The sequence below is a fragment of the Falco rusticolus genome, chromosome 6 (genome assembly GCF_015220075.1).
Source record: "Falco rusticolus isolate bFalRus1 chromosome 6, bFalRus1.pri, whole genome shotgun sequence".
Classification (NCBI taxonomy): domain Eukaryota; kingdom Metazoa; phylum Chordata; class Aves; order Falconiformes; family Falconidae; genus Falco; species Falco rusticolus.
Genome location: NC_051192.1, coordinates 52,381,232 through 52,398,071, shown reverse-complemented (window position 1 = coordinate 52,398,071; position 16,840 = coordinate 52,381,232). Strand labels below are relative to the sequence as shown.

The window sequence follows — 16,840 nt, the reverse complement described above, 5'->3', positions numbered from 1 at the left end:
TGTTTTGTTTGTTTGGTTTAGGGCTTAATCTCTCTGGTTTTATGATTCCCTGAAACAAAAACCTTCACTTTGTTGGAAATCAAAACCCTGTCGTTTGATATAAAACTGAAATACACTTCTGCATGTCATGATTTGCAAAGCTCCTGAAATAGTCTTGCCACATGAGTGTTTTGTTTATACATTTTCTAAGATCAGTAGTGTCCTTAAACAGAAAGGGAAGTAGTGTTTCCCTTTTTTTTTTCCCCTTCTCTCCCAGCGTACACAGAATTTCTTAATGTCTCGTGACTGCATGTGGCTTTAAGTATCTTAACTCAGCACAAATATTGCAAAAGTACAGGAAAAACTAATTGCTTCAGGGGAATCAACTCATGGGAGTTGGTGCCTATGGCAGCATTTCAAAGGTTTTCCTGACAAATGCAGGGGAAAATTCAGTGCAGGACTTTAAGCTATCCATCCTGGAAAGGTGTACAGCATTATGTCTAGATTTCCAGTGAGTGTCTTGGTGGTACTTGCAGAATCATCACTTGGTGCAGTGGTTGAGGAGGTCAGTGTCATTAGGGGCATCATGTGCAAGACCCTTCCATATCATTTACTCCCCCCCACAGAACTTTTACACATAGGGAGAGGGACTGGAGGGCCTAACAAAGAGCTTCTGTGTGGAAATGTTTGGCCATAATTAATGTCTTGAATTTTTATTTCTGAAACATTGCGGATGCTGATGGGTTACTTGAATTGTATAAAATTGTACTTGAATTGAATAAAATCTTTAGCTATAATCTTCCATATTTAAAATTCTGGCTAATGAAATAAACCAGAATGATATTAGTTACCATTAGTGAGTTAGGAGACATATTTTTTCACTTTTGTTTTCCTTCCCTAGGCCTGACAAAACTGAAGAGTGTAATAGGACATGGCATTTCAATGTCACAGAGATTAAGGTATTTATTTAAAACAAAAACAATTGTACCAAGCAGAGCTATGCAATTATTTCTACACATCCTATATGCAAAATCTGTAGCTTACAATTTATCACTGTTAATGTTTGCTGAGAGGTGTGTTCTTTTAACGACTCCACAAATTCATTAGGTGCTTCTGGTACTACTTGAAGTTGCAGTGCTTGTGGTCATTAGCAGCTGTTCCTGCTTGGTTTTGTAGGTGTGAGGTTTGACTAGTACAGCCACATCCTCCTTAAATATAGAATACAGGCAGTGGATTTGCAGTAGTAAGAAGTACTTGTGAAAATGTGGTTACAGTCAGTCCATGTTCTCTCTTCCATTTTCTACTGCAAAGAACACAGAAAGTATGAGTTCAGAGTACAGTTTTCTGGGTGTTTCCTCCCAGGGAATTAAGCATTTTTAATTTTTTTTTAAATTAAAAAAAAAATCCATATTTCACGCAAATGTGTTGTGAACGGGGAAAGGAGGCTTGAACCAACAAATGTGAAAAGCTGTGTGATTGAACAACTTCTGCAGGGACAGTTGGAGGAAAATCCTACTTTGAGGCAGTGTGTTGGTATTAGTACTTTCAGATATTTAGCCAGTTGTACCTACCTGTTACCTTCAACAGCAGCATGTTCAGAATATTGGGGAAAAAGACCTTTTCTCTTTCTGTGGGTAAATGTTTTAGTTGGGGGTGTTGAAAGATGAGGCCTCAATTCTAGAGAATGTTGCAACGTGTGTAGATTTTGTAAGAAATACTTTTCAACACTGTAGGTTTATTGTGATACTTTTAGGATCTTCTGTCAGACATGAGACACTATTGGCCTGATGTGCTTCATTCGTCTCTGAATCGCACCCAGTTCTGGTGAGTACAAAAAAACCTAAGAAGTATTTTGGATATTGTTTTATAAAAAAATGAATTGATCTGACTTGATAATTCTTCAGGTGAGATGTTGTGCCTGGGAAGTGGTGTCCAGGAAGCCACTGAAAGTAGTCTATCTTGTCAGTCTCATTTGCAAAATAGATCTATTTTCTTGTTAGAGCACCTGCAAGTTGCAGCTGTTGAGAAGGCTATGGCAGAGGTTTCAGAGAAATTAAACTTAGTGAAAGAGAATGTGTTTCCTTCCTTTACCCCCAGGGAGGAGAAACAGCTGCTGTTGACATATTAAATCTGAATAGCAGTAGCGCTCCTGGGATGTCACATCTAACTGCAAGAGTAGCTTTCAGACCTCTTCTAGCTAATTTCGCTGTGTTGCTGGGCCTTGAGAGACCTTTCCTTTTGGGCATTCAAATTTTTTGAAGGGAATGTGCATCTCTCTTAGTCTTGTGCTTGCTCTGCAGAAGGCACTTCTCAGAGTCTTAAACTGGTTCCGCAAGTGTCTTATGGCAACCTAAACTTGTACCTGTTGAAAGTGGTGGTCTCACTTTTTTCTCCCTCCACACCTTTGTTCTTGTACTGTGCCAAGGAGAGCACGACTGCTTCTTTCTGTGGTAGCACAGTTTTATGCCACCTTAAACTGTTCCTGGAATTAGAGTAAGAAAAATGTGTCATAAGTCTAGCATCTCTCATGCACTGGCTACCTACCTATTTATAAAAACAGGTGCATGGCAGTTCTTATTTTACTAACAGGGGTGGTTTGGTAGGCAGCAGGTATGAACAAATACAGTCGAAACCTTTTCCCCTTCAGTTACAGGCTAGCAAATAACACTTTTTTTTCAATACCTGGAAATAAGAAATATCATAAAAGCAATACAAATGTCAGGTTATAACACTGTCACTAATATTTTGACTGACAGGATAATTCACTCCCTTTCAGTAAGGTGACAAGTGCACTGTAATTGGCAGCTCTAACTGCATATTTTTGTAAATGTAAGCTTTTAAGCCAACTGAAAGCCAGTAAAATCCCATTGTATGTCCCCCTTCAGTTAAAATACTGCATTTACTTCAAAATTAACAAAAAAAAATCAAAAATTGTCTGTAGCATAAACTTCCTGATACGGCAGAAATAAGAATCTGAAAGTAAAACTGACTGTTCAGTTATTGTTGTAGACTAAGGGTATCTTAATTGGGTAAAGATTGTGAGCAGTCACAAACCAAATGGATATTGACTATCTTACTGTATCATGTCAGGGTTTTCCCAAGGCTGCTATAATTGTGTATGTTTCTTCTTGGATTTACCTCTAACTGTATCCCTGGCTTAAAAGGGGAGGTAAAGAATATTTTTTGGTGATTTTAGTATGGCTGTGGGTGCTTCTGTAAAGGTAGTTGCACATCTCTGTTCACCTTGTTGACTTATGGGCTGTGAAAATCGCCACCCAAGAGCTTGAACTGGACAGGCTAGAATGCCTTAAGGACAAAGGGTTATATGTGCTTTATATCTCAATTTATTAACTGAAACTGTCCCTCTTATAGTAGTTAGTAATTTTTTTGACCAAATAAAAAATTCTATGTCAAGAATCCCTTCAGGATCAGTTTCTACATATATAGAGAAGGAATTGGTGTTCAGCCTATAGGACAGCTGGGTCTCCCTAATCTACATTTTGTGGGCAGCACTTGCAGCTGTGCTCTACAGACCTTTGTTCCTACCCTAATAATGAGCCGGTCTTCCAGCTGGGTGGTTTCTATAAACCTCAGACCCACCTGATATGTGTCCTGACTTTGTCACATCTGTGTGACTTTGTGCCTGGGGGAACTCTTGCCTTGTACACAACAGGGAGCAAAATCCTTTCAACAGAGCTGAGTTGTACTAGTTTTGTTCCTTTGCATTTCTGCAGCCCGCTAAGACTTCATTTGTAGGACTTGGCTATGAGGTATGCTAGTGGAACACTTACTCTTAGCAGTGCCATAGAGGAATTGGTGGCTGGTGGAACCCAGTCTAGTGCCTTAAGCCTCACTCCTGTGTGGCTGAGAAAGTACTTGTGTCTTCTTACAAGGAGGAAAAGATGAAAGCAAAGTTCTTGACAACTAGCCTGTGCTCTGTGCTACTGCCTAGCGCATTGGTATGTCTAGAGGTACAGAAGGATGGGTGGCCTTCATGAATACAGGCAGTTCTGTGTCCACCTGCCATCCCGCTGTGAACTGAGACTCAAGTAGAATTACCTTGTCCTTTTGTGGTCTAGGTGAAGGGTAATGTGTCTCAATGAATAACATTGAGACATTAATTCTTTTGATTTCTAAACAGATTATTTTATGTTATTCCTTAGTACCTGCAGCTCCTTCCTAACTGCTTCAGTTTGCATGTAAATGGAAGAGGTGAAGGTGAAATTTCATATGCCTGTGCTGAATGGTCAGAATTAGCTGTATCTGCATTTTTTTTCACAAAAAATTTTTATGCAAAAATATTTTTATGCAAAAAAAAAAGTAATGCTGTCAAGAGTGTTATCTTAGTTTCACTAATTCAGTAATTAGAGTCTCTAGTGACTCTAAAGTAGTTTTCCATTCGGGAAGTTCACAGGACTGATTAAAAAAACTTGGGCACAATGTGTTCTTGACTTGTTGCAGCTGATGATGCATAGGCACTGTCTGTGGGTAGGTCTGTGTATTTTTACTTGAGATCCCTACAGCCTCATTGGCTGGGACATGTATCAGTGCAAACTGGACCAAACCACTCCAGCAGTGGTTCCATGGTAGCAGTAATATGCTTCTTGAGCACCATCAGATCTTTACCCTTCTCTTTCTGCCTTCTTTCTGGAAACAGCAGGGCACTCTGATACAAGTACTACAGAAAGCCTTCCAAAGACAAGCACAACACTTTACCCTTACTTTTACACACATGCATGCATATATTCTCTGAAGAAAAATTGACATCCTACATGCCAAGCCTTGCCTCCAGCTTACTGTGGTTCCAGTAGCCCTTTGGATTTGGCTGTTGTCTGCTTCTGGTCCAAGCTAACTGCTCAATATCTCTTGCTAAATTTATCCCTGAAAGAGCTTCCATTTGTTTTAAAACTGTGGTCTCTTTTTCTCATCAGTAATTTTAATTCCCTTGTTGAGAAATCTGCTCTTTGGCCCATATAAAGTGGACATCTCCAGGCAGTAAACAGTTCACATGAGATGCAGTCAAGTTCAGTGTTACAGCGAAGATGAGAACTCTCTACAAGGCTGAATTTGGGAACATACAGTAAAATCTTCTAGTAACACATCTTCTACCCTGCCCCAAATCTCTTGACCCCACAGCTGCTTTATTCATTCTCTGTTCAGAAGTAGTATACGAATTTCTCTAGGTAAAAACATAACTTTTAAAAGTGTTTTCATTCCTGAGGAAAAATATGAAGTTAATAGGAATGAGCAATTCAAAGGCAGGCTTTCAAGTGAATAATAGTTGTCCTTGTACTTCTCTACTTTTCTGTGACATACTTAAGGTATCATAAGGCCAGAGAATGCTGTGGTAGTGGCAGGAATTTGTGATTAGATAACTTTTTGTGTACATCTGCTGAATTGATACCTATTTAATACAGGGCTCATGAAAACTTGAAAAGAAAGAAGAAAAAACACCCCCATACTCCTTCCCCCCCTCCCCAATTCACAGGTGGTCTTATTAAAGATTATACTGTTTATTCTTTCAATAGACTTTAGAATTGATATAAATATATTTTGAGCTTTGCCCCCTTTTTTTTTTTTTTTTTTGGTCCAATTTGAGTTTGTCATAAAATTGCAAGAGTTGCTTTCTTTTGCACTGTTCCTTTTTATTAGAAGACTTGATGGGGGAATAGAAGAAAGATTTGAGAGCAGGCCTGTGAAAGGTATTTCCACAGGCCAAAGTAAAAGCTGATGCAACAGTCTTGTCTCAGTAGCTTGTGCAGTTTCATTGTTCCACCCTGTCGTGGTTTAACCCCAGCTGGTAACTAAGTACCCTGCAGCTGCTTGCTCACCCTCTTCCCTCACCCCAGAGGGGTGCGGAGCAGAATTGGGAAGGGATGTAAAACTCGAAGGTTGAGATAAGAACAATTTAATAATTGAAATAAAATAAAACCAACAATAATTATTATAATTTTTATTGTTATAATAATAATAAAAGGAGGGAGAAGGGAGAGGAATAAAATCCAAAGGGAAGTGAGAAAAGAAAACAAGTGATGCACAGTAAGGTTGTTCACCACCCCACTGACTCTTGCCCAGCCAGTCCCCAAGCAGCGATTGGCAGGCCCTGGCCAACATCCCCCAGTTTATATACTGAGCATGAAATTCTGTGGTATGGAATATCCCTTTGGCCAGTTTGGGTCAGCTGTCCTGGCTGAGTCCTGTCCCAACTTCTTGTGCCCCTCCAGCCTTCTTGCTGGCAAAGTCCAAGGAACAGAAGAGTCCTTGACTTAGTGTAAACATTACTTAGCAACAGCTAAAAACATGAGTGTGTTACCAATGTTGTCCTTAAATCAAATCCAAAACCACAACACTGCACCAACTACTAAGAAGAAAATTAGCTCCATCCCAGCTGAAACCAGGACACACTCAAAATAAGGGTTAGTCTGTTCAGTTTTGAGAATTTAGTGCTTTGAAAGTACATTTAACAGATAAGATTCCATTAAAACTTATACAAAATTCAGAAATACTTATATTCTAGGCATATTCTTACCATTCTGACCTCCAAACATCTCTTTGCAATACATGGAGAGATCTTTGTATCATAAGAGCATGATACATGTTTGCTTCATAAATTCCTTCATTTAATTATTTCAAAACCGAGCTGATTCAAAGGAGACAGCTAAATAAACCAAACACTCCAGCTGTTTGGGCTAACTTAATCTAAAAAACCCACCCAAATTCTGCTTTTGGCTTAATAAAGTTTTGTCACACTCTTGTGACACGAAGTATTCTTAGTCAGCTTTGGAATGAAGCAATGATTTGCTCCATTGGTATCTATCTTACCTTGTCACCTTGCAATGCCTAATCTTACAAAGACAGGTGATGGACGGGGGAGGAGAGTTTTTTTCCTTTTGGTGGGATAACAGGTGAAGGGTTGAACTATAAATGACTTTCACACAAATTCATATACATAATTTATAGGAAAACAGATTACTAATTCTGAATGTCCCAGGCCATCCAAACCGTTAGACCATCATCTCCTTTGTCTTCTGCAGCTCTTACATTAATTTGAAGTCTCTCTTTTGCAACTGCCAATGTTAAGGCCAACTCATTTGTATTGTTTTAACACCACTTATTATCTGAAAGGCTTTTTCCTTAGTCTGATGTTACAAACCATAATGAGGGACTTTGTGGGCTTTTCCCTTACTCTCCTGGTAGGTCCAAAATCTTGGTAAATGATTCTACTAAAAAAAACCAATATATGGATATGGTTGTAATTGAAATGGTGGGAGTTCTCTTGGTTTGCCTTTTTGCATGTGCAGTATTTTTCTGAGTGCAGTGTCTTACTTCACACATACAGCCTTTCAGATGCTTGCTTTAATTGTATTGGCTAGCTTGTGCAGCATATAATGTTTTCTAAAACTTAAATTTTGCTTTTCTCCTATAGGAAGCATGAGTGGGAGAAACATGGCACTTGTGCAGCCACGCTTCCAATCCTTAATTCTCAGAAAAAATACTTTAGTAAAGCCTTAGAACTCTACCAGCACATTGATCTTAACAGGTATGTAAATGAGCTCAGTGGTCTGCCTCTTACTTCAAACAGTTTCTAAAAGGTTCAAATCTAGCCTAAAAAGAAAAATCTAAAAATCTGATGGCAGAGGGGAAATGAGCATTAACATAAATTACTTTTAGTACTGGAGTTCAGAGGAAGGATTGTCTACTCTGGGAAGCATGTCTCTGATCACCTCAGAGTCTGGTAAGCCAGCAGTGTTCTTTGCAGCATAATTCTAAACAATGTGAGCCAGTAAATTTTGAGAAGCCTTATCAGTTATATCTCGCTACCAAAAGCTATTCTACCTGTAAACTTACAAATCAAGTGACAACCTCCCCCAGACTTCTGAGTCATACAGAGGGCCAAACACATGCTTTTAGAAAAGACAGTGCTGTGCTCAGAGGAAAGGACAAGCTGTGGGCAAAATCCTGAAGGACGTCCTGGGAAGAGGCTGAGAGGTAACAGCAAGAGAGGGTGTCCTGAAGGGCAGCGTTCAGTCACTGCAGGCAGCCCTCTGCTGTCCTTTCAAACAGCCACGATGTGACAGTCTTGCTTTGTCCTAGGGGCTGATTCCTCCTCATGGTTCCAAAGCGCTGGCCATTCCAGATACAAAATGTTGGTGGGAATGTTGTGGCTTGTCCAAGCACTGTATGTACACGTTCTGGCTGCAGGTGAATGGTAGACGGTCAGAGCCCTTTCCTGATCAGTGCTTGATATGAGTAGGAGAACGTTTCACACAGCTGCTTTGACCATTAATTGTGTGTCTCTATCAGAGAAAGGAGAGAAGTTATTTTGTATCTAGAAACATATCTTAAAAATAATTAAAAAAAAATTAAAAATCATCTTCTGTCGGTGTTTTTTTCCAAGCAATCTCCTAAGACACTCATTCACTTTGCACATGCACAGAGGAAATATGTCTTTCTCCCACCCCGCCTCCTATTCTTGTAGGTGTCTTGTAAAACTTAATCAGATTTTTCTAGACACAGTGCTTAAGAGCATGTCGTATGTAGTATTAAAATAATAATGTCTGATAAGTCAGTTGCCTAAGTAGCTGTGATGGTGTGACTAAAACATTTACAGATGGCACAGTGACCAGTTATGTGACTTGATACCAGCATGTGTAGCACTGAAAAAGAGTAGCAACTGAAACATTGAAATTAATTGCTCAGAGCATATTCTCCGCTGTAAAAATGCGTATAATTAATCTTTACTGAAAAGAGTAATATTTTCTCTGATTTTCTGATACTCTCTGATATACACTGCTGATAATCTCATTGTACCTCATTTTACTTGAATGAGAAAAAGTAGTGGTAGTGATTAAAAGACTGTTTCCAGAAAGGGAATTATTGAAAAGAAGATATCATGCAGGCTTTTGTAAGAATGACAGAACATTGCCTATTTTATTGGCCTCCTTATACCCCGTGGAAAATGGCTATGATGAACAGCTAGACCTTTAGTCAACTGGGTTCAGTCTTCCCTGTGCAGAACCTGACCTTGGAAGGGTTGAGCATTATTAGCACTCATGGATTACATCCATGTGAGATGCTGAACATTCCCACTCCTTATGGAAGAAGCTGGGACGTAGAGGCTTGGATCTATTGGGTCCTGACTCTTGTCAGCTTGGAAGTGTGGACTTCCCTCAGAACTGAATCTAAAGGCATATATAGGCCTGAGGTTTTTGTGAGTTACCTTGTTTTGCTTATGTGAACAACCTTTCCTCTTCAAAAATCTATTCATTAGGAAGTGTTTCTGCCCTGGCATTGATGTTGATCCAGATCCACAGACCATGTTCCTCTCCCAGTGTGCTGTGCACCTCCCACCCCAGCAAGCCCACCCCACGTTAGGACATGAGGGTGCCTAGAGCAGCCTCACAAGTCTGTTTCCATCCCTTCTTGGTGGCCAGAGCATAGGGGTGTGGCTCGAGGCAGGGGAAAAGAGGCAATTAAATTGCATGTACTGCCACTCAATGGAGTATTCTGAAGGTTCAGTAAATAACAATAATACAGCCCTTTCCCCTAGCCATGTCTGAAGACTTGACTCTCCCAGCTCCTCAGATTAAGGCAGGGGAGAGGGTTCTTCCTGACCCTACTGAGTTGGATGGGAAGTAGCCTTTCAGAAAAGGGGAGCCTTTCCTAGGCTTGGTAGTGGACGGAAGGCAAGTTTCCCTTCCTCCCCATTGTTGTGATGATTGCCAAGTTCTCACGAAAATTATCTGTTTACCTAATGACTATGAAGTTATGTTTGCATACAGGAACTGTGGAAAAATGTTTTGTCTTTGTTTCAGTTGTCTCCTGAAAGCTGGGATAAAGCCAAGCAGTTCGTATTACCAGGTAAGAGGCAATCTTTTATAAAATAAAATCACGTGCAGGTACTTTTTTCATCAGGAGTCATGTAATTTCTAGAGAATAATTGATCTTTTTTAAATCGCTCTTTAACATTCTGATTTATCTAAAAGTTTTTGTGAACTTAACGAGTGTGGGAGCTGTTGGAACGTGTGCTAGTGACTTATTAATTTCTTTAAGCTTTTTAATTTTTCAGATGACTGCCATAAAGGAAACTCTTACGAAGTTTTACGGTGTAACACCAAAGATCCAGTGTCTTCCTCCTGAAGAGGTAAAAACTCCAAACACACACATATACAGAGCCCAAACCCTGCAAAATCAAAAAAACAAACAAAAAAACCTCCAGCCAAACAAAAGACCCAACAACTTTTTTAAAGACTACTTTTTATCAAAAACCAAAAGCAAAAATAGAGTGAAAAATCTTCAGCATGGTGAAACTTAGGTCTCGGTGTTCCTTGTGTAATCTCTTTGCAGATTAGATATTGCTCAGTTCTTGGAGTTGAGTTCATAAAAACGTTGCTTACATACTGGCATCACTGAGTTCACCTTATATTACTGTTGCCACAGCCTTTTCTTAATGCAGAAAAACTGTTAGTCAGGAAGTGTCCATTCTTCACCTAGTAGCTTTGCTGTTGGTATACATACTCAGAAAGTAGGAGCACTGGGTTTTAAAGTTCTCTTTGTCTTTAAAAATTTGAACCTGCGTCTCCTGCATGTGCTGTAACCACCATGCTAGAGGTACTGCAGTAACTGAGTACTTTTCAATCCTCCTGCTAGGGCTTAATTGCCATATAGCAAATTACTGTAACCAACAAGAGTGAGCTGAATGGAGCCAGTGACTGTCAGCCCTGACAAAGGTACTGCCTGTCAGCAGCAGTCTTTCCTTCGCAGGGCATCGCTCATGTTCTGCATGAACTGCCTCCATGGACAGACTCCTTCAGAAATAAAGCAGCCCGGAGGCTCTTCTCTGAGGTTGTTCTTAAAAGCCTGTACCTAAAGAGGTAGAAAAAGGCATTTTGGGCTTCACTGTGGTTCAGGATGACTATATTCTTTCCTCTCGAGCCAACAGTGTCTAGAATTTCCATTTCTTTCTGCTTTTCCTTGCCAATGATTATACTGTGAATCATAATCCAGTAGAGAAACACACAGATGCTGTAGCATAAAATACAAGTCTCCGTATCGAAATCAAAATGCCTTTGGAGGAACAAAATAGTATTTTGAGCAATTAAATGGGTAGGCTGCATAGCTGTTTCTTCCCTTTTTCAGCTAGGTTTCTTTGCTTTTATCCAACAGGAAAACAAAAAAACAAACCCAAAAGATAGCTTTCCTTCTTATGAGTATTTCCTTATTATCTCAGCTTGATAAAAGTGGTTTACTACAAAACACTTGGCAGAGTTATTGCCCATACACAGACAATTTTATGAAAAATTGCCAAGATAGAGTTGAAGTTCAATAGCTTCTGTGTTGTTAGCTCATTTACTTTAGTAGTGCTCTGAGATTTTTATGCTCAGATGTTTCTTCATGTGAAAAAGAATTCTAGGTTACAGCATTTTCAAAATGTATTTTTAAGTTACTGTAAGCAACAGAGGAATGTGAGTTGGATGTGTGTTGCACACTCACCCACCTTTTGATGTTGCAGAAATACAGAGCTAACACAGACTCCAGTTTCTAGCTCTGTTCACTGGAGTTCTGCCGTTGCTTTTAGTACAGTTGGGGTACTGCTCAGATTATGTGGAAGTAATTTAAAGCTTGAATCTCCTGTGCTTAACAGCTGAATCTAATGGGTAATAGAGAGGAAAGAGTACACCACAGCTGTTTGAAGATAACCCAATTCAGAGCTCCAGCCTTGTCAATGCCTGAAGTGTGTTATGGAAATACTTTGATATTTAAAACATTACACATTTGCTGTGTTCTTAACTTTCTTAAAAAAACCCACACCCTAAACAAAAAATACCCCACCAAAACCCAAAGAAACCCCAACAGTAAAAAAACCCAATCACAAACAACAAAAAAATACTCCACCACAGTTACTTTTGTCTTGTATGTGTATTTTGGTTCGGCTCAAAGGTTTCAAAACCAGTTTTTTCCTACCATACATTTTGTCACACCTGAGCATTTTGGGGGATTTTTGTATAATCTTCTGTCCCACATGAAAGGCTTCCATGCCCGTCTGTCTTATTCGTGGCCAATATTTTTCTTCCTAATCTGTCCTGTAGTCCGAAAATGACATTTCTGCTACTTTTGACAGCTTGCTTCTGTGTTCTTTTCAGTAAAAGCTATTACAAAACCAAGTTTCTTTGCTCCTTTTTGGAGAATTTTCTTTGCCTCAATTCCCATCCTGCTACAAGAGATTTGGTGAAAGGTGGCTTTCAGGTCACACATACCCTTCAATATTCAGAGTTCAGCCATAACTCATCATTAAGGTGAACAGCTTCTGTGTACTGTGCAGATTTGATAAATGGCAAGATAATCTGTGTCACGGCATTTCATAATGAGACTAGTTTGGCAGATTCCCCATGTTGCTGAATAATGTTGGGATGTGTTTTGTTTCTGTCCATCCAGAGCAGATACCTCTGGTACCCGTCTCCTTCACATTTTTAAGTGGCAAATACACAAATAAGCACTACTGTATTCTATAGATAAGGCAGTATATCTGAAGAATTTATTTATTTTCTTCTCCCCATTAAGCTGATCTCATCCCTCATGTTTCTAGGGTGAAAAAGCACAAACAATTGGTCAGATTGAATTCTGCTTCACCAAAGAACTGCAGCTGAGAAACTGCACGGCACTGGAGGGTGAATCTGACCCAGTGCAGGCTGACTTGAAGCTTGGAACTGAGGAACTGTCTGTCTGCAGTGACTCTCTCCCAACCTATTATCCTTCACAGGTCCAAGATCACAAATGAAGCCGTAAGAGTTTGAAAAAGTTTTTAAGGAGCAACAAAACCCAAACCCTTAAACATTGTATCTTGGAAAGTGGCCTTGACTTAGCAATATTCCAAAGCCCTGTCCAGATTGCAGGCATGCTGGGAAGATTTCTGCTGGAAAACATACTACTTTCGCCATTAAAGGAGAATGGTCCACATTGTATTATCAGTTACACAGGCTAAAGTATTGAATCGTTGCTTGGATATTGATGGGATCAGAATCTGATTTACAGCTTTGCCTGGACTTTTTGGTTTGCTCATGTTTAGAATCAATGTTCAAAAGAGAACTGTGACTTCTTAGTTAAATCTGCCACTTCTTGGTTTCTGCCAGTGAGTTGGGGAATTTAAGTCGTTCTTTGTTTTGAAAGAATGCTTGTCTTGCTGAGATTAGATGACAATTTCTTGAGAAGAAAGTAATGTAAACAAAAAGAACTTGGAGACCTGTCAGAAGATCCTTTCCCAGACATAATACCCACTGCCTTGTGTAAGTTTCCTCTCCAGAAGTGCTGAACAGGGGCCAGGTCCTCTGAGGCATTAAACCTTTCATCACTCAGGAGATCATGGTGGACCAAAGATGACAGCTTATGCATAACTACATAGTGGATGAAGTAACATTCATCAGGTTATAGCATTTCTGCGTCAAGGTCCTCAGGAAGACTATTTGTAGCCTTACCTATTCTTTGATTGATTTTGCTACGGTAGCTTGATACAGTCTTGAAGAACAGCCGATCTTAGAACTTAACTTGCTAGTGTAGGAAAATGTTAGGCCCTAGAAGTATGTTGTTATTAATTTTTCATTGTATTTGAACATTTAGCATTACCACAGAAGTGTGAGTGCCTGCACTTTTATTTAAAAATGATTGTCACGTAATCACTTTGTTCCAAGAAACAGCTTTTTATAGGTGAAACAGCAAATACCACAGGATTTTCAGTGAGAAGTACAAATGTTAGCAATAGTGCATCTCCACCCCATAATAATAACATGCCACAAAGTTGCACGTTTCCAAAGGGGACAAAATTTGGGAGTAACCCTGTACTTTTTTTAAACTTTCTCTTCATCTCTTTCAGATAGTACTTAGAAAGTACATAGGTTTTGAGCGGACTAAATAGAGTGCAAACAACTTAAAATGGACATTAGTTTACAATTCACATAAGTTGATTTTTTTAAAAAGAAGCAAGACTCACCTTTTCCTCAAAACTGTGCTATTTTTTTAATGGTTTGGATTTTTTTTATCCTTGGAAGTCCTTTGTTCTTCTTTTCCTTTCAAGGTTCTCGGGGTGCAATGCCATATCCTTGCTTGTTAAGCTAATTAGCAGTGAGGGAACTGGAAACCTAGGCTGGTAACTACCATCGACCATCTCATAAACATCTTGCTGAGTGCTTTTCAGTCACCAGTTCAGTTATGAACACAGTCCTTAATTAAAACAATAGACTTCTCAAAATCTCACTATAAATATTGCCACCTTGGATGAGCAGGTACAGTATAAAAAAATCCCACGAAATCCTCAGCAACATGCTCTGCTGCTGCCAAGTGAGTGATTGTTGGGTTTGCCTATTTTTCTGCAATTTTAATTCCTTGGTCCTCTTCACGTTAGAAGAAAAGCTGAAACTTGGAAGCAATGGTGGCATTGGTTCTTGCACAGACACATGCTTAATGGAAGCTCAAATCAATTGCCTAATTTTTTATTTTTAATTGCAGTATAAATTATATATTTTTTTTATGAACCACATAATGCTTAGGGAGACAAAATATACATTATGAGTTCTCTGCAGTTCAAATGTAATGCATTAATTTAAGGAAAGCCAACAACTGCAAATAGGTACTTTGCGCGGAAGTGACAACAGACACTTAACAACATCCACAATGTGAGGCTCAAAGTAAACCTGATTCTTGCCAAATAGTCAGTGGATACAGACAAGAGTTAGAAATGACCAGCCTCTGCAGTAAGTAGATCATATAGCTTCCATGTGGTTTTGAACTTCATTTTCAAATGCAAGAAATGCGAGGGACCTGCTAAGTTTTAAAACTTTGAGGAGAAACTAGTATAATCTGAAATGAGAAAGGGAGAGGAAGGGAGGGAGATGGCAAACGCAGCAGCATGCTAAACAACAACCTGCAACTGAGTAAAACAGGTCTGATGTTAAGTCAAGGTTGGCTAAAAATAACCTCACAGACTCTGAAGTTCTGTTTAAAGGACATACCTGAGGTACTGCATTAACAAAACCACACACGTTCTTTTAATTGTACCAATGTTATTAAACATTAGATTTTGTAATTTGCTATGATTAATTTATTAGTAGTAGTAATAAAACACTGTGTATGACTGCCATTGCTTGGTTTTTGACAATCCCACCTCCCTAGCTTCTAGGAAGATAAAAATGCCTTTTAAAAGCTACTGACTGATTTTTATGCAGAGGAGTGCCAAGACACTGTAAAGTTTTAAGTGATACATTTAAGGCTTGCTTTAAGGGCTATGTCTGGATGTGGGCAACCAGGAGAGGTGAATGAATGGTGGCACTGGTTCAGACCAAAGATCATGTCCTTTGTTCTCTCTAGCAATGGCTTACAGCCAGTTACCAGCCTTGGCGGTTGCCTTTCATCAGAATGTATAATCTCAAGGGTTGTATTAACACAATTTAAATACAGGAGTTAAACATAGGTATATTGGGAGCCTTAAAAATCACTTCAGTTCTTAAAAGTGTCACTCACTTTCTTAAGCAAAATAAAATCTGTCAGCCTTGAAGATTCAGTATAGCCTGGGGAAGATGTGGGCTATATTCTTTTCTGCATCATTGAATAAATTAGGTAAATCCCTGCAGGGGTGTTGTTTGTGCAGTCTCAGTGCTCTGTAACACTAATCAACTCCACAAAGGGAATTAGCTTGTTTATACTGTTTGTCCGAGTGCCCTCCTGCAAAATGCATGAGTATCCCATGGCCCATAGGTTAGAGCAGGGGCTGTCTGTCCCCTTTCCAAGGACAGTTTCTCCTCTAATACCATGGGAAGGTTCTCTTCTCTCATTCTCTCACTGTCTTCCTGGCCTGCCCTGAGCCCTTCTTGGCTGCACAGGAGCCCAGCTTCAGCCAAGTTTACGATGTGGAGGGAAACACAAGATTGGAAAAAACAATTTCTAATCAGTTTCTCTAGGTAGCTACCCATGCATGTGTATGTTGTACTGAAAGCCATGTCTGTCTCTCCCTACCAGCAGCTGGCTGCTCTGCCACTGCCAGCAGGAACAGGAGATGGGAGAAGCAGAAGGGCCTTCTCCCCATCTCCCTGGTTCTTAGTGGGGGCAGCAACCAGTTGCTGTTGCCCAGTTGATAGGTGAAAATACTTTTGCAGGCTGAAATGGAGGTGGCACAGGCCTGTGTCCTGTCCCCACTCCACTCTCAGTAGCTGGCGAGCACGGAGCTGCGCTGCTGCCCATCAGAAGGAAAAAAGCGGCAGCAGGACCGCAGTACCCACGCAGCAACATCAATACACTGTGAGTCAAGTCCCACCGAAGTGGACAGCCTAGGTGTCTAGAGCAGCAAAGCGGCAGCTGCTGGCTTTTGCAGTGGGAAGGGGGATTTTCATAGGGGTGGGTTCTTGAATTTAGTCACCTCATTTCTGGTGTGGTTGTGCTTCAGGCAGTTGTGCGTTTTTTGGGTCTGGCTCTGAGCACCATTAAGCCAAAACCATAGAAGGTTAAGGGTGCTACTAACAGTATTATTGCTGCCTGATGACGATATGGATGATACAAAGGGAAAATGTCAGGACTTTGCAAGTCACTTTCCTGGGAATGGAGCAATCGATGATGAGGGATGTTGTATTTATTCTAAATTCATACTGTTTTGCTGCTCAGACAGCTTCCTTCACAAGGCCCACTGTGTGCCTTCCCTTTCTGCGTGTAAGTACTCCCGGCTCCATAAAGTTGCCCTAGAAGGGATTTCATTTCTTATGTTTTGGCAAATAAGAGCTTTAGTACACAAGCTAAGTGAGACCTGATGTGGGAGATGGGCAGATTATTTTATGTTTGTGTTGTTCATTATTCCTTACCCCAGAACATCAGATTGGGCAAG

The 16,840-nt window shown here is 40.0% G+C and overlaps 1 protein-coding gene across 4 annotated transcripts in view; it reads left to right on the top strand.

The window, feature by feature from the left end:
• The window catches only part of RNASET2 (ribonuclease T2), a 29,441-nt gene extending 13,845 nt beyond the window's left edge, over positions 1–15,596 (top strand). For all 4 annotated transcript variants that reach the window (XM_037391846.1, XM_037391847.1, XM_037391848.1 and 1 more), the window contains exons 5-10: positions 881–938; positions 1,733–1,803; positions 7,406–7,519; positions 9,795–9,840; positions 10,049–10,123; positions 12,566–15,596. In XM_037391846.1, coding sequence (XP_037247743.1) covers positions 881–938; positions 1,733–1,803; positions 7,406–7,519; positions 9,795–9,840; positions 10,049–10,123; positions 12,566–12,757 — 556 coding nt within the window. In that variant the 3' untranslated portion in view covers positions 12,758–15,596. The remainder of the gene's footprint in view (positions 1–880; positions 939–1,732; positions 1,804–7,405; positions 7,520–9,794; positions 9,841–10,048; positions 10,124–12,565) is intronic.
• The last annotated feature ends 1,244 nt before the right edge of the window (positions 15,597–16,840 follow it).